General features: G+C 38.3%; 1 protein-coding gene across 2 annotated transcripts in view; it reads left to right on the forward strand.

Annotated features, from left to right (window-relative positions):
• PCSK5 (proprotein convertase subtilisin/kexin type 5) overlaps window positions 1–23,990 on the forward strand; it is a 280,415-nt gene that overhangs the window by 225,729 nt on the left and 30,696 nt on the right. For both annotated transcript variants that reach the window (XM_085214353.1, XM_085214354.1), the window contains 5 exons: window positions 2,142–2,244; window positions 6,072–6,208; window positions 8,173–8,370; window positions 8,705–8,773; window positions 23,113–23,155. In XM_085214353.1, the coding sequence (XP_085070479.1) occupies window positions 2,142–2,244; window positions 6,072–6,208; window positions 8,173–8,370; window positions 8,705–8,773; window positions 23,113–23,155 (550 nt within the window). The remainder of the gene's footprint in view (window positions 1–2,141; window positions 2,245–6,071; window positions 6,209–8,172; window positions 8,371–8,704; window positions 8,774–23,112; window positions 23,156–23,990) is intronic.

The raw sequence follows: 23,990 nt of genomic DNA on the forward strand, positions 1-23,990 counted from the left end.
TGCAGATACTACATTTTTTCATGTTTGTGCGCTGTCTAGCAGAAAGCATGTATGAAAATATCTGAAGAAGTTGGTTATCATTCTGTTGCAGTAAGTATCAAATTATATTTTAAAATCTCATAAAGATGCTTGAGATCATGGGATTCTAAATACAAATCACGAAGAGTCAAGAGACCTTCACCAAGAAAAGCTGTCAGAGACCTGAAGATCTACAGGTTGCAGCCTGTTCTATGCTGTGGTAGCACAAGACCCCTCTCACTGTCTGTCTCTTTCTGTTGTATCTTTACTCTTCTGACAGTAGTAACCAAATTTGCAGTGTAGACGGCTTCTATTAGCAGCAGAAATAATATAGGTTCTATTTTTGTCTGATACTCACATTTACATGTAAAAAATACAGAGATTTGTTTATGTCATCTCAAAAGTCTGTTCATTTGCTCCCAACTCCAAACTTCATCTCAGCCCAGCCTCTATGGAGCACCATTTTCTTGTTATACATCATCTATCACTGGCTTTTGGTTCATTTTTTGACCTTATTCATTTCTCCAGGAAGATGTATAAACCTTTACAAATTCAAAACTACATCTGTATCTACAGTTTGGGTACATCAGCTTTGGCCCATTTTGTACCAGTTTTTGGCATGGTTTTCTTTCATAATTATACCATTCCCATTCTCATAAGCGTGATGATTACTATCATAGCTTAGATCTCATATCAGGGATGTCAACTATTATAAATTTCGTTAATGCAGATTAACATGAAATAGAAAAGACAAGGGACAGAGAGAACAGCCAGCAGTTTGTTATAAATTATTTCTTTCCCATGTTGTTTTATCCAGCAATATTTGCTCAGACAATGCTCTTGTTTTTCAATACAAGGAACTCGTTGCAACTTGAGAACTCAAGCCAACTCACTATACATTTGTATTTTGACTCCTAAAATTCACACTTTCTAGTAAATCTGTATTTCCAAGTGTAACACAAGTGAAGAATTTCTCAATATTAAAGTAGCCACAGAAATTGTGAGATTTATGTATTATACAAGACTCTGTACAACCTCTTCCATTATTTAAGAATTCAGGGACAACCAGTTCTATCCAACATAGAGGCTCAATTAGAATAAATTTTCCTACAAGAAACTGACATAAAACACCCAATCTTGTGTTTTTTTAAGCTTCTTGATAAACCCATTTGCAGTCCCCACATTATGTTGTATACAGGTCTAGTATTTGTGTCAATTACGAAATCATAGAATCATAGAATGGACTGGGATGGAAGAAATGAATATCTTTACCCTGACATTTATGAAAAGTATAGCTTACCAGTTAGTAACAATTCTTCAAAGAATGTACACTAAATAAAAGACAGACTTTGCACCTCAACTCTCTAAGTAATACCATGGTATTCATGTTCCTGAAGTATTTTTTTATCTAATTCTCAGTTTTTAGGCAACCATTCATACAATATTTATTTATTTATTTATTTTCCTTGAGACCAGGTGTGTACTTGGGCATCAAATTTTCATTCAATTCACAAAAGAGCCTTGGTCTTTCGGAGCTGAGTATTGCAGCAGTAGTACGAGAGGGGAATAAAGGTGCTATAGCTAGAGATTGGGATAGCACCAGCATGTCTGACTAATGTAGTATACTCAAGTCTTTCTCCACATATAACATATCTCACATGCATGAGAATACACTGTTTATGTCTCAGCTTGCAATCAGGAGCACATTGGAGCTGCAAAAAGGAAAATTAAGTAATGAATGCTCCTACATAGCACTGTCATTGATGCTGAAGTAATAGTGTAAACCTGAACAAGAATCACTCTCCGTCAGGTCGATATGGAAAATAAAAATAAAAGTAAAACCAACCACTCCCCCTGCCCTCCTACCCCCATTTCCCCCCCTTCAAAAAAAAACCACAACCAAATCAAACCAAACCAACAAATACATGAGGGTAAAACTAATAAAACAAATAAATAATATTTGTTTTCCTGATACTGTAGGGAAATTCATTCATTTCAGTAATTCAAAGGGATCTAATTTATTTTAGTCATGAAGTTTACCAGCATGGATTGGTAGTTTGTTATTTTGCTTTCTTTTAAAAAGAAAGATATGGGTTTGAAATAAATAATCTCTTTTTCACCAGATGAATATCTTGATGATTCTCAGGAATGTCAGTTATGTGAAGCATCCTGTCAGAAGTGCACTGGACCTGAGGTGGATGACTGCATCAGCTGCCCTAGAACAAGGTATGTGTCACCTAACAGCGTGCAACACAAAGAGCTCATATCAGCACTACCCTGCAGAGTCAAATGAAAAAGCATGATGATCATGGTAAACAACCAAGGCTAGAAGCTAAAAAGACAAGTATTATGTAAACAAGACAGCTGGCTACACAGGCGTTCCTTGTTGAACCAGATTATTCCCACTGACAAAAAAAAAAAGTTACTTTAACATGAAACAGTCTTGTTTTAATTGCCATCCATTCAAAATTGTAGCTGTTGTAATCATAAGAATGACAAACTAAAACAGCAAAAGTTTCTGGGGGATCTGCAGTTTTGCATACCTACTGGATTGGCACAAGGAGTGAATATGGGCACTGAAGCTATCAATCAATAAATCTAGGAGATGCTCATAGCACCCGAACATATGCCCCTGATGCTTACTGTTATAACTTCTCATGAGGATTGAGGATTGAGTAGATCTAGAACAAAGCTTTTCCTGAAGAACAGGAGCCTCCTGTTTTCATACTCATTTTCTGTCAATAGCTCTGTTCTCATGTCATGACTCTGGCTCCTCTGCACTACCGTCAGCTGATATTGAATTAGTAGGAAATCAGAATCTGGCCCTGTAAGGCACAGGAAAATAATTGTCAGCAATGCTACAATGTGGAGTGCAAATGTCTATGCTAAGGCTATACCATAAGAAAACAGTGAAGTCCAAACAAATTCATCACTGAGGAAACAATGTGGATTTAATTTGTATTAACTCAGACATGGAATTATAATAGGATTTGGGGCAGAATTTTGGACTCGGGATTGGATTTTTCCAAATGCATTAAATTAGACTGTCTTTGTTTCCTTGCAATTTCTACAGTGTCATTTGTGTTTTACTCAGAGATATCTGTAAACAAAGAAGGTGCAGAACAAACTAGTTAGATTGCCATTAGGTAAAGATGTTGAAGCAAAAAAAAAAGTCTCTATGGCCTTTTGGAAGGATACTGCTGTCTCCTCTGTAACAAATCCTCCAGCAGATTTCAATCTTTTTACTTAAGGTTTTCAAGGGCTCCCTGTATTCCTTCTGCACACTGCCAAGAGCCGTTAGAAGTTGTACGGACAGACACTATTAAAAGAAAGAACAGTGATGTGAAATCATTATGGGATGGAACCAGAAACTAAAGAAAAGATCCTTCCAATGAACATTATTTGTTAGTTACTTGAAATAGACCAGTTGAACTGAAACAGCACTGTAAATCTTGTAGCTCTTTACAGTCTTCAGTAGTACCTATTGAAAACAGTAATGAGAGGCCATTAGATAATACAGACTAAAATCCAACAATCCTGGAACACCTGTCCTCTTTGAAAAGGAAGTAAAAGATTTTGGATGGGGGGGGTAATTACTGAAAATTCAGATGGTGTTATGACATTATTTCATATTAAAAATCACTGTTAGATCATTTTCTTGTCTGAAAATTCATAATGCTATTACCTTTTTTCAAAAATTATGCAGTAGTTCTATTACATCTTTTGTCCACACAAAAAATTATCTTCATAGAGTTCCTCTTCTTCCTTCATATTTCATTCAGTTACAAAGGTTAGTGACAAGCTCTCACCTTTTGGTGTTTATCATTAGGAACAACATAGCAAAAAGCAAAAAAAAAAAAAAGTACTTTTTTTTTTTTTGTAAAGATGTGTATCCTTACAACCAGTGTATGTGACGAAATACAGTAGTACTTAAATGTCATAGAATCATACAATCATCTGAGTTGGAAGGGATCTTTAAAGGTCACCTGGTTCAACTCCCCTACAACAGGGACATCAACAGGGTTCTCAGGTCCCTGTCCAGCCTGACCTCAAATATCTCTGAGACATTTCTGAGCCCCATCCTGGAAGGACAAGCTACCTTTGCTACAGACCCCAGTGCCCCACTTTCTCCATAGGAGCATGGATTTGCTTTTCAAGAACACAGCCAAACTGGGGTCAAACTAAGGTTTTGAGGGAATTAGCAGGTCCAAAGCAAGTCTAAACTGAAGGATCTAACTCCAGGCATGAACCCTACAGGTGCTGGGAGTACCAGTGGCCTGGGCTGCCTTCAGAAAAGGCAACAGTCCCGAGCAGAGCACAGGCAGCCTGGTGTGGGGTGAAAATTGTAGAATCATAGAATAACTTGGAGTGGATGGACCTCAACTCTCATACCACACAAGTTCTCTGGTCAGCCTGTTCTAGCACCTCACCACTCTCTCAAGTGAGAAACTTCCCTGAGATATCTAATCTAAATCTCCCCTCTTTAATTTAAAACCATCTTCTACTATGTCCTATCACCTGTGTAAAAGCAGGTTTCCTTCCTGTATATATAGCAGCACAAGCCCCAAGGTACAGTTTACAACAATCCTCAGCTCACCCCCAAGAACCCAGGACTCAAGATCCCAAGTGCCACCATTAGGACACGATTGAGGTGACATAGCCCAGCTACCTCCTGTGCTTCTGTCATGGTACCCTATGTGCACAGAAACCAAGCAGTGTAGAATGCAATCCACTTCAAGACCTGAAAACCCATCTTCAACAGTGCCAATAGACCTCTATTTACTAAAGTCTGCACAGGACTTTCTTCCCATCAGACTATAGGCAGAGAGATATCTGCATAATATTCTGTACATCCATAAGAACTTCTCCCTGTTTCCCTGCATCAGCTTGCCTTCTGCCTCACAAGTCTATTTAATCAGTTCTGTTATTTCTCTCAGATGCTGATGAGTCATATGCTTTTTAGGAATGTTTTATGCAGGATGAGATATTCTTCCAAATTCACATTTCATAAGCCTAGACATTTCCAGTCATGGTAAATCCAAAACTGTTTAAAAAATGATTTGACAGTATTGGTTTTAAATTTGCAGACATTTTTCTCCTCTTCTTCCAGATTAAGTCTTACATTGACTATAGCAATTCAAATCCATGAAGGTGTATTACAGATATTTTCAGTGCCACTGGCTAGTTCCTAGGAAGTATGTACCATCTACTACATGTGGAGAGTTCCCGAAAGTGTACAGAAAGAGATGGACTCCATATCTGTTCTGAGATCCTGAATTGTTCTCAGTTTCTCTGGAAATTGAGTCCCAAGCCCTCAAAGGCAAATTAATCAAGAGCAAAAGCAATTGAGAGTGGGAGGGGTCTCTTCTCTCTAATTTTTTTTATTCTGAAAGCACTTTCAAATTCTAACCTACTTGTTTCACAGTCTTTTAATAGTCATGTTGGCATTGCCTTTTCATTCGAAATAAAACCAGAAGAAACTGAATAGTGTTAAAAATGGATTAGAAATTTTTATCACAAAAAGGAATACTGCAGCAGGTATTTTGCTATGCAGCAGGGCATTTAGTAGCAAAACCACTAAATATCAGCAGACATACAAGTGAAAAACAACATCTCCTAAATGCCTGGTCTCAGGTGGGTGTTTGATTTCATATATAAAGTCAATGTACTGAAGCCACAGTTCTGTTCGCATCAAGCCTTCAAAGCAAAACTAATAGGAAACTTCAACAGATAGATCATTCCTTCACAGAGAAAGACCTAGTTAGTCTTAATTTACACAGACATAAGTGGCCACTTCAGAGATTGTGGTAGAATGACATTTAGGACTAAGACCAAAGGCTAATTTTTCTAGGAAAATATTCCAACTCATTTCTGAAGTCCAAACTTGATTGACCTTTTCCTCAGCAAATATTGAAATACGATTAGGAAAATGAAGTGAAAAGACACCTATAATAGAATAAAGGAAGAATATCTTGTTTTTCTTCTAAGTTTGTTTTAAATGTAAAGAAAAAGTTGCAGCTGAATTTTAATTATGCCTCTCTGTTCCTCAAAAGATTCTTTGACAATGGTCGTTGTGTTACGCAATGCCCCAGGGGAAAGTTCGAATTCAAAAAGCAATGTCATTTGTGCCATCATACCTGCCAGGACTGCAGTGGAAGTGAACCTAACAAATGCACTGCTTGTGGAAGAGGTGAGAAAGATATCTTACATTTTTTTTCCCTTTCCTTGGCATTCAGGTTTCCTTTTCCCTCTGCTGTCAGAGCCAGTTGTTGAAGCCAATGAAATAAACATCACTTTTGCCACTGATATGCATCATTATCATGTTTTAACTCTGATGAGTGTTGGAGCTTAAAAGCTTTTTTGTTTGTTTGTTTCTTTGTATGCTTTTTAAAGAATGTAAGAAAACATAATTCTGCATTGTCCTTACATCCTTACTCATTCCCCTCTGTATGTTTTGAATGGGATCTGTGGTAATAGAAGTAAAAGCATTAACAACTAAAATAAGGACAGAAGCCCTACATAAGCTGTTCCTACAAAATGAGGAAACACATCTGCCTCTCCCAGCCTCTACACAGCATGTGCTTCACTGAAATAGGGCAAACTTGTTGCACAGTCATGCAGAGGGATGAGGTGCTTTCCAAAATGTGTTTTGGAGAAGGCTAGGAAGCCATCATGGCTATTTCTACTTCTGTGTCTCTACAGCTAGGGAAATAGGGCCTAGAAAGAAAAGATTACACTGACACACAGCAATTTGTCTTTTTGACAGTTTTGCAGAGCTTAGGTTGAGACAGAAAGTAATGTAATTAACTATGTAGTTGTTCTAAAAAGCAACTCTTCTCCTTGTGAAGATCCAGTATTGTCTACAGTATAAAAATGATTATTACCGGTCACCTCTCTAAGCCTGATGGGTAAAGAACATGGATACATGCAAATAGCAAGAAACTCCTGGAGATGAGTATCTGGAATTTAACATCCAATTCATTTAGGAAAAAGAAATTTGTAGTTTCAGGATGACTTGGAATTCACAGCCTTATTCCTTTTTTGCTGCTTCTTGAAGTACAGTGTGAGTCCTTAATGCCCTAGGATTTGTTTGGTAATAAGTGCCCAGGATATGAGAAAACACTAGCATAATTGGTACTAATTAGACATACTGATGAGATTGATGTTCTTTCTTTGGGAACTGTGCCTGTAAGTGAATAGATCACACTTTCAAACTATTTTTCTGCATGACGGAGCACATTCTATTATTCTTCCCCAAGTCTAACCCCGTGGTGAACAGTAATATAATTTCCGTATTTCTGTATCTAGAAGTGAAGATCTCAAAGAAATTCACACTCTGAAGAAACTAGAAAGATCACTGTGGATATCTGTACCTGTAAAAGGGACACAGTCTGTGTTATTCTTGTGTGGAGTAATAACTATTCCATATTGCAATTCCTTTCTCTGAAGCCTCAAAAATAAATTATGACAAGTGAATACCTAGACAGCTTTATACATAAGTAATAAAATACACTTAGCACAATTATAAATGCAATTTTTACTCTAGAGTAGACCTTTACATGTTGCAGTACGTGGCACATGAAGCTACAGGTGCTTCCACAGACTTTGCTGAGTTCCCATGCAGTAGAAATTTCTGTTTCTCTGATAGCAAACAGATGCACACTTGCTACTCCGAGTCAAATCAAAACATTTCCAGAACTTAGCTGTGACTAGAATGAGGATTACATTTTAATCTACTATGGAAACAGACTGATCCTTTTGAAAGGTGAAGTGGGCAGATTTGCTTTCATAATGGTGATTTTTACATCTACTTGTGCAAAATAGTACAAATCTTTCTACTATGTTCACTGCAGAGGAATTTTGGGAACCCAGTATTGGAAATCTCTTGATCCTTATTTGATTAGATTGGTGGATGTAAACAGCAATGATTCACTAGAATAACATTTTTATGTCACAGCTCTCCAAGAGTGTGAAACATCTGAGATCCTGAAAGTTTTGTAAATTTTAGCTCATCTCATATAAAACTGAACACATCATGGTGTCTTCAATACTAACTCACATCACCTGAAGCACTGGTGGCTTAATAATGCTGCTTCTACTGTCAAAATGTCCTGTGTTGCTGACTGGTTTCTTCTCTGTTTCTTTGTGGCACAGATAGACGAGGGATGGAGCGTTTTCTATACCATGGGGAGTGCAGAGAAAGTTGTCCTCCAGGTCACTACCATTCAGAGCACACCTGTGTACCCTGCTCTGGTCACTGCGAAGTGTGCCTGAATACTAAACACTGCAAAAGATGTACCAGAGGATACTATCTTAACCAAAATATATGTCAGAAGCATAGCTGTAGAGAAGGTAAGCATCTTTCAGTAGAAGGGAAAAATACTTATTTCAAACTGTTACAGAAATATAGTTTTTGATTCTTGTTCTGAAATACACAATCACATCTGATCCTGCGCTGCTTAATTCCTGTTCTGATTCTCTTCTAAAGCTATGCAAATGAAAAATTGAAATATTTTCCTCAAATTGAGTAGGATTACAAAAGAAAAAGTGAGAAAATAAATTCCTGCAAATCTTTCTGCTTTTTGGATTTATATAAAATCTATTTCCAAGAACCTTGCTGAGTGCTTTCACATAGTGGCCTTTCATTACCAGGATTAACAAAAAATTTGTTTCTTTCAAAATGCAGGTGAATTGGAAGATCCTGACACTGAAGACTGTGTGCCTTGTTCAGAAGGATGTCAGAACTGTCAATTGGGTATGTAGTCCCATTTCTCCTTATTCTTAAGGTAACTATAGAATCATAGAATATCTCAAGAATGAAAGGACCCACAGAGATCATTGAGTCCAACCCCTGGACCCATACACGACAACCCAAAATTTGTCCAAATGCTTCTTGAACTCCGGCAGCTTGGGGCCATTACCACTGCCCTGGTGAGCTTGTCCTCCACTCCTGGTGAAGAACCTTTTCCTGATATTCAACTCGACTCTCCTCTGACACAGCTCCGGACTGTTCCCTGTCACTGTCACAGAGAACAGAGCTCAGCACTGCCCCTCCGCTCCCTGTGAGGAGCTGCAGCCGCCATCAGGCCTCCCCTCAGCCTCCTCTACTCTGGGATGAAGAAACCAAGGAACCTCAGCTACTCTTCATACACCTTGTCCTCTAGAGCTTTTGAAGCCATCCTATGGATGGTCTCTAATAGTATTATGTCCCTCTCCTGTTGTGGCACCCAGTGCTGCACCCAGTGCTGTAGGTGAGGCCACACAGCACAGAGCAGAGCAGACAGCTCCTCCCCTCACCTGCAGGCAGTGCTGGACCTGCTGCACCCCAAATATGGTTGGCCCTTTGGGCTGCCAGGGCACACTGCTGGCTCATGTTCCATTCGCTGTCAGCCAGAGCTACCAGATCCCCATTCCATAGGACTGCTCTCCATCCTCTTTTCTCCCACTCCGTACATATATCTTGAGTTGACATGTTTCAGGTGCAGAATATGGTACTTGCTCTTATTAAACTTCATCTGATTGGTGATTGCATAGATCTCTAATATGTGAAGATCTCTCTGCAAGGCCTCTCTGCTCTTGAGGGAGCTCTTCCAAATGTAATGCTTTCTTCAGACTTATTCAGAATACCTTTAAGTCCTGTATCTAGGTCATTCTAAAAGAGCACTAAAGAGAACTGACCTCAAAAAGCATCCCAATAGTGACTGGCTGCCACAGAGTCCACAAAGAACTAGACACCATTGCATTCTCTTACCAACTAAATTGTTTATTTTTCCAGTGTATTTATTTTTTTAATATCAATTTTAAATTCTATCACCAGCTTTAATAAGACTTTGTATTAGTTTAGCTGTTAAAGTTAGCAACACATATTATCTTTTTTCTACTGGACTTCTGATCTGATAAGTCATATGATAAAATGCTTGACAGTCCTTGTGACCAGCCATTTCACAAAAGTGCTGTCAGGCCTCACATCTTCCTCTGACTATACCCGTACTTTCTTTGTTGCTCTCCTGTTCTACATGACTTTTCAAAGATGCTAGAGATCAATTTGACAGCCATTTCTGCCAGCTCCCTCAGAACTCACATGCACATCCCATTGTGGCCCATGGATTTGTGTGCATTGAGTTTGCTTAGATGATATCTGACCAGATCTCCCTTTACCAAGAGAATGTCTTCTTTCCCCCAGTCTCTCTTTCTGAGTCTGGGATTCCTGACTTCCACTCTTAGCAGAAGCAAAGAAAACATTCAGTAATTTCACCTTCTCCATGTTCTAATTTATCTCTGTCCTCATGAGGTCATCTCCTAAACCATGAATGTCCACTATTTTGGCTTTCCTGGCCCACATTAAATGGAGAGGAATTGTCTTGCACCAGTGCTTCAGTTGTTGCTCACTCAGTTGTTGCTGAGTGATGGGTATGTGCGTGGGCAAAGCTGGGCCACTCAGTGGGGAAGAGCTGCAGTCATGATGGTGCAGGGCAGGGGGTGGAGCTAATTAGTAGCTGTCCCAGGATGTGTTTAACCCCCAGGCCACAGGTTGAACATGCCTATCCTAAATCATCTCCAGTCATAATATTCATTACATACTTACTCTTAGGTTCTTACATTCGAATCTCTGATTTGAAAAAATTCTTTTCAAAAACTTAAAAGGTCAACAGAATGGATGTAAGTAAAACAAAGACTAAGTAAGTTAACTTCCATTGCTAAGTGAAGTCAGAAGGGTTAGAATGCCAGAGTCTGGTAAGGGGCATGCTACTAAGAAAACTCCTTGGCAGTTATGATGCATATATTACTGAGTGTTTATATAGGATGGTTTCATGTTAGCTGTATTTGGAACAGAAACACAGCAGTGGTATAAAACAAACAAACAGTGCCAAACAAACTTTGCAAATTACCATGTGTTCCTGAAATAAAGCATGACCTATAAATTTCAGGCTTAAAACAAATCAACTAGAGATGTTGTTTGTATTTCTGCTCTTAATATTCAATGCGATTTCTGGCATATCAGTAACAATTCACAGGTAAGATAAGGACAGTAATAGCTTTCTCATGTCTCATCAGAAACTTGATACATTTAGAGACTCCTGTAAAAAGAAACATCTGAGCTGTCTGTCACTTAGAAGGAAAAAAAAAAAAAGTTTAATTTTGAAAACTGTAAAGAAATTCCATTGCAATAAAAAATAATACTAAAAAGTAAAAGGAAGGAAGGGAGGAAGGAAGGAAGAAAGGGAGACAGAGATGAAGGAAGGCAGGAAGGCAGGCAGGAAGGCAGGCAGACAGGCAGGAAGGAAGGAAGGAAGGAAGGAAGGAAGGAAGGCAGGAAGGAAGGAAGGCAGGAAGGAAGGAAGGAAGGAAGGAAGGAAGGAAGAAAGGAAGGAAGGAAGGAAGGAAGGAAGGAAGGAAGGAACGAAGGAACGAAGGAAGGAAGGAACGAAGGAAGGAAGAAAGGAAGGAAGGAAGGAAGGAAGGAAGGAAGGAAGGAAGGAAGGAAGGAAGGAAGGAAGGAAGGAAGGAAGGAAGGAAGGAAGGAAGGAAGGAAGGAAGGAACTAAGAAGGAGGATCTGGGAAACTACAGGCCGTTCAGCCTCACCTCTGTCCATGGAAAGGTGATGGAAAAGCTTATTCTGGATGTCATCCCAAAGCAATGGAAGAAAAGGGTTATCAGGAGTAGTCAACATGGATTCACCAAGGGGAAATCATGCTTGACCAATCTAGTTACCTACATGAGGTCTTGACCAGATGGGTAGACAAGGAGAAGCAGTCAATGCTGCCAACCTTGACTTCATCAAGGCTTTTTACAATGTCTCTCAGAACATCGTTGTAGGTTAGCTTAGGAAGTGTAGGATAGGTGGATGAACAGTGAGGTGAACTGAGAACTGGGCTGGCTGGTTGTCAGAGCTTTGTGATCAACAACAGAGACTCTTTGGAAGCCTGTAACTAGCAGTGATCCCCAGGAGACACAGAATCATAGAACTGCTCAGTTGGAAAAGACGTTAAAGATCATCAAGTCCAACCATGACCTAACCATATTACCCTAGCTCTAACAACTCACCTGAGCACCACATCCAAACAGTATTTAAACACATTCAGGGATGGTGACTCAACCACCTCTGTGGGGAGCCCATTCCAGTGCTTAACAGTGCTTAACAGCCCTTTTTGTAAAGAAGTTTTCCTGGTATCCAACCTAAACCTCCTCTGGAGCAACATGAGGCCATTTACCTTATCCTGTCACCTGTCACCTCTGAGAAGAGACCAGCCCTGCTCTCCCTGCAATCACCTTTCAGGTATTGGAAGAGAGCACTAAGGTCTCCCCTCAGCCTCCTTTTCCCCAGATTAAACAGCCCCAGTTCCTTCAGTCACTCCTCGTGACTGAAGGGCATATTCTCCACACCCTTCACAAGCTTGGTTGCCCTTCTTTGGGACTGCTTCAGCACCTCAATGTCCTTTGTGTACTGAGGTGCCCAGAACTGAACACAGTACTCAAGGTGGGGCCTCATCAGTGCCGAGTACAAGGGCAGAATTACTTTCCTAGCTGTGCTCACTACACAATTCTTGAAACAGTTGGGTCTAGTCTTGTTCAGTATTTATTTTCACCAATTATCTGAATTTACTTGGATGAAGGAATAGAATGCAACTTCAACAAGTTTGCTGTTGATAAAATCCTGGAAGTGTGGCTGACACACCAGAAGGCTGTGCTGCCATTCAGCGAGACTTGGACAGTCTGGCGAGTTGGGTGGGAAGAAACTGTCTGATTCTGTGACAGACACCATTTTTCCTACAGTCCTGGAATATATTACCAGAAAATTGTCTTAAATTGCACTAACTTTGATAAGGATCTATGGCTTTGTATGCACAAAGCAGCTGCCAAAGCAGTGGCTATGCACAGTAGAGTTCCCTTCTTCTGTCCACATTTTCCTGAACCATCCCACCATACTTTCTGCCATACTAACCGAACTAACATGCAGACCACATCCCATGAGATTTGAAATGCAGGCTTTTGTGCATGCATTGTAATTGGAAGTAAGACACTAAGTCAAAAATAACAAATGAAGTTTTAAGGTGACTTTGTTGTGGATTTTTGTGCAATCTACATTCAAATACATTCGTACTGCTTTGCACATGAAAAATGAGCCTCAGGAAGTGTGCTGAATAAATTTTAATATTATGATACTTATGGTTTTGGTATCAGGTTTAGGGCCCAATCAGGGGGGACTCTGAGCATACTGTCTGGACCTGTAGTGAGTTATTGCTCCCCCTCATTCAGATAGATACAAAGAAACTGTGTCTTCATCCGACAGGACCATCAGGCCATGATTAAATATTAATGACTTGTCTTCTGATGGGTACAAGAAGCCACCATGAGTTCTCAAAAATTAAATCCAGTTTCCTCAACAGAGTCATCATTTGAAAGAGAAAGTTCTTCTGAGATAACATGATTAAGGAGGGCTCTCAACGTGCTGCTGCAGCAGCTGCACTCCACCTTCAGCACAATTATTCTCACTCTAAGCTTTAGATCATTTCAGAATGTTGCCAGTATCTTCTTCAGACTCTTAAAACTTAATGAACTTTTGGAATTTTTTCAGAGTCAGCTCTACCTTTTTAAAAAACAGTCACCAATAGGCCCATTCAGGACAAGAGAATATCACTAACTTAAAACTGCAGATTACTAAGCCATTTAATGTAAATATTTTAAGAGAATTGTGAAGTCAACACAGTAGAAGAGCATAAAAACCTTGGTTGTTATTAGCTGTGCCTAAAATACAATGTATGGAACAAAGTGTTTTCTCAACTTCTTTCAGATCTCTTTCTAATCATTTGAATTCTACTCACCTTTTTGCATCTGCACAACATGCAGACACAAAGTACAAATACCTATGAAGACGTGACAAACTTCCTTGAGATGAAATATCTACTGACTTGAGTATGTACACTTCAAAAGCAGAAACAGACACACAAGTAACAATGCTAAATATGAGCAACTAGTTCATTGTTGAGCTAAATATTTTCAACACACAAAGCTCAACAATATCACTCATAAATTCGTGGCAAGTTGTGGACTTTCTGTCCCTGAGATGTTCAAGACCAGGTTAGACGGGGCCCTGGGCAGCCTGGTCTAGTAGCAGAACTGGAGGTTGGTGGTCCTGTCTGAGGCAGAGGAATTAGAATTTGATGATCCTTGAGGTACTTTCCAACCCAAAGCATTCTATGGTTCTTTGATTCTGTGATTCTATGATAGTTCTTCCTCTCAATGGGGACTTTGAAATTCAAACTTTGTCTCAATTTGTTTACATTTCTGACAGTGCCTTCCCATAGAGTGATATATTCCTGATCCAGTTCCCGTTCAGCTTCTGTCTGATTCAGTTCCACTTAACTCACCAGACATTTGAAAGTATGACATGTTATAATATGAATGCTTTTCTAGGTTTCCCAGAAATTACCTCATCTCTATGTACTAAAATACCACTGTCCAGGTTTTTGCATGGTTCTTGCAACATTTACAGCAGGACTGTTTTCAAAGGCTAACATTGAAAATAAAATGCTCCTCAGTGAGGGCATAGAGTGGTGCAGATAAGGATTTTCAGAATAGTCATCACGCTTTTCTCTTTTCAGATATCTTACAAAAAATATAAGCAGTGAGAAATCACAAGGAACAGTAACCCTGAGATTAAAAGTCCTCAAAGAAGGCATTTAGGCTCCAGTGTGACTCTTCTCTTTAACAAGATAAAGCCTCAGCAACTCTCAAAGGTCTTCCAGAACCAAACACTTTGTTTGGTCTGGGGTACAAAACAACAAAAATACAGCCATAAAGGCAGGAAGTGAAACTGAGTAACATGCAATTATTCCACAAGATCCATAGAAATACATTTTAACTGGGAGAAAAATATGGACTTTAAGGTAGCATCTGAGAGAAAAACCATAACTGGAGAAGATTTAAAGAACATATGAGATAGCTAAAGTGTAGCACTGTGAATAGATTCAAGTTCACAGGTACAGACTGGGGTTCTGGCAGCTGTGTCTGTGATTAATGATAGCAGAGTCATTTGTTTCCCATAGAAATATAAGTGGCACAAAGGAAAACTTCATTTCTTCAAATCTTCCCTAATGATGACTGGACATCAGCTTTCAGAATACCAGAGAAAATTATGATAAGGATTTATTTTTTTTTAATCCAAGAGTAAATCTTTCTCAAGAGGTCAATCTGGCAGGATGGGTTTTAGATTTGCAGATAATAGGACTCACTTCCATATACTTCTGCTGTGAGAATATGCAATCTATACAAAAAGAATGCCCAACAATATTTTGAACACTTCTTTGATTATCAGTACTGACACTTCAGAAAAGGCACAAGATCACATTAGAAATTTGTCTTTCCCATTTATAGGCAGAAGATTCATTTGCACCCTGAAGATATGATGTATATACATATGCCTTTGAAAAATTTATCTGAGAAAGAAAATGTCTTTTGCAAAATCCAGCTTTGTGGATCAATGGAAAAAATCCAGATATAAGATTGAGCTATGATTTTTACAAAAACGGACATACACTCTGCTGAGATTGCACAGATGCCCCTATGAGTAGTACAGTCTGGGCTGTAAGAAACCAGATTAAATTTTACAAAAGCAAGTGCAGAGTCTTGCACCTGGGAAGGAATAACTGCCTGTATCAGTACAGGTTGGGGGACGATCTGCTGGAAAGGAGCTCTGCAGAGAGGGAGCTGGGGGTCCTGGTGGAAGAAAGGTTGGCCATGAGCCATCAGTGTATCTTGGTTGCCAAGAAGGCCAATGGGATTCTGGGGTGCATTAAAAGGAGCGTGGCCAGCAGGTCAAGCTCCACTTCTACTCTGCACTGGTCAGACCTCACCTGGAGTATTGTATCCAGTTCTGGGCTCTGTGGTACAAAGAAGACAGGGATCTCCTGGAAAGAGTCCAGCAGAGAGCCACAAAGATGATAAAGGGCCTGCAGCATCTCCCCTATGAGGAAAGGCAGAGTGAAATGGGTCTGTTCAACCATGAGAGAAGACTGAGAGGTGATCGAACTAATGTTAATAAATAGCTTAAATGTAGGAGACAAAGGGATATGGCCAATCTCTTTTCAGTGGTCTGTGGGTATAGAACAAGGGGAAATGATCATAAACCAAAGTATAGGAGGTTCCACGCCAAATGCAAAAGAACTTCTTCACAGTAAGGGTGATGGAGCACTGGAATGGGTTGCCCAGAGACATTATGCAGTGTCCTTCTCTGGATGTCTACCTGCACAGCCTGCTGTAGGGAGCTTGCTTTGGCAGTTGGACTCAATGATCTCTAGAGGCCCCTTCCAACCCCTACAATTCTGTGAATCCATGATTCTGTGAATCATTGTCTTGTTTGCTGGCAAATTTCCCGCCCCCTCCAATTCCTTGAATATGATCACGTCAGTGATTGAAAAGCAGAATACTGATCTCTGATTATCAAAGGCTCAAAACTTAGTTGTTGGGAACCTATCAACTTTCTTGAACCACCTCATTACTCTGAGGTTAAAATGATGTTCCTTATATTCTGTGTTTGTAATTTGTCTGTAACCTATTTGGCTACTTAGTGCATTAATGGTCTAGATATCAGTTTTAGAGTTATGTGCAATGAAAGCATGGAAGAAAAATACTGGATTAGACCAGAAATTCATCTAGCTCTATATCCATCAGTGAAGCTATAAATGTACTTCTAAAATTACAAAGACAAAGAAATTATAGTTAGTTCTTCAACAATTTGAAGTTCAGGAGCTTCACAAATCAAATAACTAAAGAAATGTTAGCTGCTGAATCATTCTGCTGGAATAAGTAACAAATAAATATATTAAAATAAATAAAATCAAACAATTTAAGCAAATTCACTTTAATATGTTCTCATTTCAATTATTTGGGTTTGCACAGGGCTAAAGCTCAGTGCTTTGGACTTTCAAGTTAGGAATTCTATTTAGGGAACAATTTATTGACTGGAGCAAAGCAAATCTTTTATTATCCTCATACTGAGATGTTACCCACGTGATTATTGCCTGAGTACAATTTTTCTTGTTAATAGGGGGTCTGTGGCATTCAGATGATCAAATTAGTACTAAAACCTGCATTGATGTCCATTGTGCAAACCTGGATGTCTGGCTTTTCTACTGGTAGGAGAGCACTCTTTGGGTAATGCTACTCACCCAGAGGAATTATCTCCCCAATAAGAAATTATTTAAAGATTAATGACCATCTCAGTCTGTTCTGACAATGCTGCTCAATGCACAGGATGTTCACTTTTTTAGTTCCTAATTTTCAATACAAAGTTTTCATACCACTTGCAATCATCACATCGCAGGTGGAGAAAAGAGCCAATAGATTAACAACAAAAGATAACATACAAGCTGAACAATAGACTAATCTCTAAACAGTCATACTGAACATCCTCACTTAATTGTTAGATCCTACTATTGTTGATGTTCCAATTTCATTTCTGTTGAAGGCCACTTATTTTTTATTTTAATAAGAGTAAGAATAAAACACTAGTTCTTCTCTGAAGCTATGTAAGGAATAACATCTCTGGTATCACAATTTGGACATTCACTTGAGGTGTAACTCTCACAACAGTATTGATCCACAACATTCAGTGAAAAAGTAGGGCACAGCAAACACATATACAATATTTTTTAAAATATTTTCTGTTGCTTAAGCTATTCTTTGAAATTTCTTCCAAAACATTCTGCCTGTATCAACAAACATATGTACAAATGTTGACATATTTATCAACATTTTAACTCAGTCATATGAACCGTGGAGCTGTTTCGTAGAATCCATATTATAATGCTGATATTTGGTTTCACTTCATCTTATCTACAGGTCATTCCTACTTTTAACTGCAACATATTAAAATTTTCTTTTGGACAAGAAGATACGCCTCTTTTCCTTTGCTTTGTCAATCAAATACAGTAAAAGCAAATATTTCTCTTTTAAAGTAAGATAGTTGAGATTAGAACTGTGTGACTATTTCATTAAATCAGCTTTACAGCAAGTTACTCAGGACGATCTGCTTTTATTTTTCCTCATTTGGATACAAATTAAAAGTAGCTTTAAATTAAAACAAAAATTTACCAAAAATAGAGGAAAGTCTAGTGAAAGTATGTTGGGTTTTTGTTTTTGTTTTTGTTTTTGTTTTTAGTTTTCCCTTTTTGCTTTAAGAATGAATGTATTTTTAATTCATTAAATCACAGTTATATTTTCTGGCCTAAGAAACTACTTTTCACCTCTTTATATCTAACTGACATAAGAATTCAGTTTTTCCTTGGTTAAAATACCCATTATCTTCTTCCTCCCTCTTCCTGGTGATATAACTTGTCAAAAACAGGTCAGAATTGAAAAGACAAAGCAGAATTACAGACAAAAACCCTATAGATAAAAGAAAAAGGGAAAAACAAAAACAACAACAACAACAACAACAACAACAACAGAAAGAAAGAGGTAAACAAATAGTTTTTCACATAAATTGAAAGATTCAAACCACAATTCTGGGTTCCAGAACAGATGAAATCTTCATTTTCAAGGTTTGATGAAATATAAATTTTCATCTGGGCCCATGTCTAGTTGAAATCCCACTGTGACTGGACTGTACATTTCAGTTATTTTAATTGAGTAACCATAAAACTAAAACAAGAATGGTCTAAAGGTAGTTAAAATACATAATGACAGTTGGTGATGTATTACTACTTATAGGCTTAGGTTTTTTTTACATTATTGGAAATTATTGTTCATAGGAATATAAAAGGCAAATAAAATCCAACAGTAACTGTTGAAATCAAACAATTTCTGCAGACTGGCCCTTAAAGGAAAACTGCTTTGTAATATAAAATCATTTGCAGTCATTATATTTAATTAATCTGGAAAAGAAAATTAAACCAGACATTAAGTTCCATGCACATAATATCCTCAAATTTTCCTGAGAGCAAAAGTAGTTGAGTGTATTGTCCGTATTTTAGGCTCATGGTTGAGCAATAAATACTTCAAGAAATTTAATATTAAAAAAATAATAATAATTAAAAAAATGAATAAGGGAGAAAAATAAAAGTTACAGTCTAAATACAGATTCTGTTAAATGACTATGCACTTACCTTCAACTCCCAGTTTTATTGCATATAGTTGATAAAGTTAAGCAAACATACCAGTCCTTGAAAGATCTGGGTCTAATTATATGAGATACCTTGGGTAAGAGTTACTCTAAAGTACAATAGGCTAGCTATGTAAAATTTTCAAAATTTGCATCTATCTAAATGTTGTGAATGCTCAGATACAGTGGTACAGAATCAGGGATTTTCAAAATGCTCTGGAGTTCATTTTTAGAATGGATATACGTAGTAAATATTTCACTAAGCCTCTAAGGTAATACAGCAGCAATCACCTGTAGTGTTACTCCATATATTCAAAGGGAAACATCCTTCTGGCACAACGCCTGGCTTGTAATATTAATGCCCATACTCCCTCACAGAGAAGGTAAAAAGCCCACAGTATTAATTCCTTTCAACAGAAAGCAAGAATCTTTATTTTTAACCAGTATTTAAACTTTGCACGTTCAAATGTGTTGTACTGGAGAAGGGCGGGATGCAGAGAAGGGAAGGAACGGGGCTATCACTTTCTTACAGAAAAGAAAAGGAATCAAATTACTTTTTGTATGAACTCCAGATGATCTTTCCTTATCTAAGAAAACTGTAATAAAACCAGAAAGTCACCAAGGAGTTTTGTTGTATTGAAGGCCACTCATTTTAAAAGAGATTGAATTCCGTTTCCAGCGCTATTGAGGTCACTTCTGTTTCTGTCTTCAAAGAGTTGCTCAGACTCAATACAGTGAAAATCAATGCAAATGAAAACTATTAAATGTAGATAAAATGTTAGCAGTTCTCGTGGCAAGAAGTCTTTTGGAGCCTAACATACTAAACAGCCCACTTCTTGTCATAGAAACTTACTCATTTCATGAACACGTGAGTTCTAAGTGAATATAGGATGAACACGCTGACTTCAACCCCAGCAAGCACTTATTACTGCTAGTCCAAGAACTGACTATGGAAGATTTTAAAGGAGCCACTGTTGAAGAACCACATGGAAATAACCTGAAAGTTCCCTATATTTGCTCTTAAAATTTGTTTCCAAGATTTGGAAAGCATTGCACATATTAAATATCAAATTTGAAGTAATTATTGCATACTCAGCTTTCAATGTGCTTGCTATCAGGCAGTTTACTTCCTTACATTCCCTTCTAAGCTGTGTTCACTATTCTCTAACAGTTAAGAAACTAAGATCAAACATAAAAGGTGTTTGAGCTTCCATTTAAAAGATGTAAGAGAAAGAACAATGTTCAGTAGGAGATGATAAATAATACAGTAGACAAAATTGCAAGATGGCCTTAGGCCAATCCCAATGATAGCATATAGACCTAATTAAATTCTAGCATGGTCTTTACATAGGTAAGAGTGACACAGCAAGAATAAGAGTCCCCCAACACTGTAACCTCAATTGCGGTATGAATGACAGAGAAAAAATATTTCTTAAAGTATGTGTATTTTCAGAAGGATCACAGTTTATAATCAGAAAGCCAGATGTGTGCCCCCTGCAATCAAACTCTGTTTTAAAAGTTTATTGAATAATAAATCAGAAACAGTAAAAGTTCTTCAGTTAGCTCCTGACTATGTGTTGGAAACAGAAAAGAGATGCATGTATAACTTTATACAGAGCTGTCAGCAGCAACAAGCAAACAAATTCCTGATACCTGCCACAGTTACACTGGCAATAACACTGGCTGTGTGCCCCTTCTCCCTCTGAATAGCCTACCATACATGAGGTTTGTGGGTTACAATGCAACTGAACCAGAAGCAAACTAGGAAATTCAGAGTCCCCTTTATTTTGTGATCACAAAATTCAACAGAAAATCTATCCTATTTCTACAGTAAACTTAAATGAGACAAAATGTTCATCATTTTAGTTTTACTTCATATAATTTTATGAAGTTTTCACACGGCAAAATCATTAAGGAATTTGGATCTTCTCCAAAGCCTAGGGTTTGAAGAAAAACTCATTCTCAGATGAAATGCAGTCATCAAGCTGTTCCCATGACATATTTTGCTATCTAACATGATATTTTCTATCAGTACTTCTGTCTAAATTTGTATGTGGGCAGCAGAGTACAAGAAGGTGGTGAGTGATTAGACACCAAGATATCTGTGATACTTTTTTGGTTATTTTGCCCTCTCATAAACATGGAACACAGTCTACAGCCTGACAAGCTATTTTTATTCATTCATTCTTACATACTTTCTCTTAGATTCTAAACCAGTTTAAAATTAATTTTTTAAGAAAGGCACAGCACCTTGGTTGAGATAATCTCCGATGCATGTACAGACTGAAGAAGAACTCACTTGAGAGCAGCCCTGCCAAGAAGGACTTGAGGGTTCTGGTGGATGAAAAGCTAGATATGAGCTTGCAGTATACACTTGAGGCCAAAAAAATAAATTATCTCTTGGGCTGCATCAAATGACTAGCAAGAAGGGAGGGAGGGACTGTCTCCCCCTCTGCTCTGCCCTCATGAGAGCCCACCTGGAGTACTGCATCCAGACTGGGAACCCTCAGCTCAAGAAGGATGTGGAGCTTTTGGAACACGTCCAGAAGAGACTAGGAAGATGTTCAGAAGACTAGAGCATCTATCCTATGAAGAAAAGTTGAGGGAGATGAACTTATTCAGCATGGAGAAGGCTCCAATGAGACCTGACTGCAGCCTTCCAATACCTGAAGGGAGCTTATAAATGGGAGGTGAACTGTTTTTACACATTCTGATAGGGGGGAATGGCCCTAAACTAAAAGAGGGGAGATTTAGGTTAGATGTTAGGAGGAGGAGATGTCACTCAAAGTGGTGAGGCACTGGCAAAGGATGCCCAGAGAAACTGTGGATGACCCAAGCCTGAAGGTATTCAATACCAGGCTAGATGGGAGCCTGTGCAATCTGATCTCATGGGTAGCAGCACTGCCCACAAGAGGCAGTTGGGACTGGATGATGTTTAAGATCACTTCCAAATCAAGCCAGTCCATGATTCAATGATTCCAAACACAATGGGCTTTGCTTAAAGATCTCTTAATAATACATTTTCCAAACTCTTCCAAACTCAGGACATCTGAACATTGTGTCTTAATTTGCAGTCACAGACAAAATCTGTCACAATATGTAGTGGGCAAAAACTGACAGTAAAGGAGGAAAGAATAAGGTCATCAGAATCTGCCACAGGCAAAAGGGGAAAGAGTCGTTTCTTCATGAAAGCTAGAAAGTTAATGGAGTTAGTTACTAAAACAAAGTGACTCCAGGAATTTTAACAAAGTTTCTTTAATACATACTCTGTTCTTTCCATGAACAAACCATAAGAACTGTATGTGCAAGAATAATTTTCAAAAGGTAGTTAGGACACTGATGCACTTTGCTCTACACTGATCTCTTGCATCAAATGGGTAATCATAAGCGTGGCTCCCAACAGTAGAACACACTACGAGGAGGTGGAGGAGAAAGGAAAACAAATATCTTTGTGAGTACGCATCATTAAGAAAGAATATTTTTCCGCAGAAAGAATCTCTGGACAAACAATATGTATTTTATCTGGAAGTAAAAGGGTAAAAGAGGACTTCATAGAAAATATTTTCATCTTTAGAGGGCATTTCCTGCCTTAACATAAAATCTAATTCAAGAAACACTAGATTTGGTGATTGCTGTTTCTGATTGTGCTCCAAACAGTAAAAAGAATATTGTCACAAATCTGTAACATTTCTGTGAAAAATTTTACACCTCACAAATAAATTCCTAGAACTACTTACAAAACCAAATGCATGTTGCCTAATAAGTTTGCATGTGTAAAGTGTGATTTATTGTAGACACAACTCAGAGAGATTCAGTGAATATTTTGCCCTATGAGTACTAATAATATCAAAAATGATTTATAGGTATTTCATGGTTGAACAGTTTATGAATACATAAGAAATCTAAATATAAAAATAATGCAATGTTTTCCTTTGGCTTTCTGGCATTGACTCTGGATGTTATTTACATAATTTCACATTTTTAATTTCAGATGACCCAAGAATCTGCATAACATGTGTTCCGAACTACTACATGTGAGTATAGCTTTCCATGCAAAAATATGTGCTTAACTACATATGTCACATAAATCAGTACAAAAATGACATGTATCTTGTCCCACTCCTATCAAGTAGTGCCTATCTGAGAACAGTAAGTGTGAAAAAAGCTTGAGAAATGCTGAAAAACTAGCCAATCATACACAATCAAGACCATTTACAGCTCTGCAGCTCATGTATTGATGTGATCTTTTTATGTATGAAGAGAGATTAACAGAAAGTGTAGATAAGTTAATTAGTTTTTCTGGGTGTGGAACTAGTATGTGCTTAGTGTGTTATATCCAGTTTTTGTATTGGCAGATCAGCTGGAACTTAAAAATGTAAAAATGTTAAGCAAGGAAAGAGAAAGTGGTGAAACTGAAACTTTAACTGAAGGAGAATAAGTATTCAACAGTTTTTGAAAAAGATATTTAGGAGATCTCTGTAACCATTACTATGACATAAAATGAAAAAGCTATCTAAGCTACTGTGAAAAAGCTATCTAATCTCACTGTAAGCAGTGGTTTTGGGAGAGAGAGGTGATTATCCCCCTCCAATCCACTCTTGTGAGGCCCCATCCGGAGTACTGCATCCAGGCCAGGGCCCCCCTTACAGGAAAGACGTGGAGCTCTTGAAGCGGGTCCAGAGGAGGGCCACTGAGATGATCAGAGGGCTGAAGCACCTCTTCTATGAGGAAAGGTTGAGGGAACTGGGCTTGTTTAGCTTGGAGAAGAGAAGGCTCTGGGGAGACCTCATTGTGGCCTTCCAGTACTTGAAGAAAGCATATAAACAGGGGGGAACAGCTGTTTACGAAGGTGGATGGTGATAGGACAAG

Source organism: Meleagris gallopavo, chromosome Z, assembly GCF_905368555.1.
Source record: "Meleagris gallopavo chromosome Z, MGAL_WU_HG_1.1, whole genome shotgun sequence".
Classification (NCBI taxonomy): Eukaryota; Metazoa; Chordata; class Aves; order Galliformes; family Phasianidae; genus Meleagris; species Meleagris gallopavo.